Genomic DNA, 732 nt, shown 5'->3' on the forward strand with positions numbered 1-732 from the left:
ATATATATATATATATATATATATATATAAATATATATATATATGTTTCTTATTTCTTTTACAGAAGCAATGAGAGAAGGTGTGAAAAAATGATATAAGAGATAACCATGGTGCTACTGTAAATCCTGTGTGAGTACAGAACTGCAATGGCGCTTACACAAACTGCTTTATTTATTCAAAATATTGTACATGTTTTCGATCTGTAAGTGAAAATATTTGGCGACGTCTTGTCGTTTCATCTTCATAGTAGGCGTTAACAGTCCATTTTCAATGGTCATCAACTCTGAGTGGAGATGTAAAGATTTCACCTGCAAAACAGAAACAGGATGATCAGAGGAACACCTTTAAAATTTTGAAAACGCAATTGAAAAATATATAGACATGACTATATAAGATAATAAGTAAAGATAACCATTTTTGTTACCACATATCTTTTGAAATAGATTATTTTCTACTATTATTTTCAGCTAGAGGCTGTGGCCATACTGGGATACCACCATTAGTGTTAATGCTGTTATTCTTTTATTTGTTTCAGTCATTTGACTGGCCATCCTGGAGCACCGCCTTTAGTCGAGCAAATCGACCTCAGGACTTATTCTTTCTAAGCCTAGTACTTATTCTATCAGTCTATTTTACCGAACTGCTAAGTTGCAGGGACATAAACACACCAGCATTGGTTATCAAGCGATAGTGGGGGCCAACCACAGCCACACGAACACACACACACACACA

At 34.7% G+C, this 732-nt stretch overlaps 1 protein-coding gene across 2 annotated transcripts in view; it reads right to left on the minus strand.

Moving 5' to 3' along the window:
* Positions 1-114: 114 nt before the first annotated feature.
* The window catches only part of LOC106881287 (long-chain-fatty-acid--CoA ligase 5), a 91,749-nt gene continuing 91,131 nt past the window's right edge, over positions 115-732 (minus strand). For both annotated transcript variants that reach the window (XM_052968636.1, XM_052968637.1), the window contains one exon: positions 115-308. In XM_052968636.1, coding sequence (XP_052824596.1) covers positions 168-308 — 141 coding nt within the window. In that variant the 3' untranslated portion in view covers positions 115-167. The remainder of the gene's footprint in view (positions 309-732) is intronic.

Source organism: Octopus bimaculoides, chromosome 6 (genome assembly GCF_001194135.2).
Source record: "Octopus bimaculoides isolate UCB-OBI-ISO-001 chromosome 6, ASM119413v2, whole genome shotgun sequence".
Taxonomy (NCBI): domain Eukaryota; kingdom Metazoa; phylum Mollusca; class Cephalopoda; order Octopoda; family Octopodidae; genus Octopus; species Octopus bimaculoides.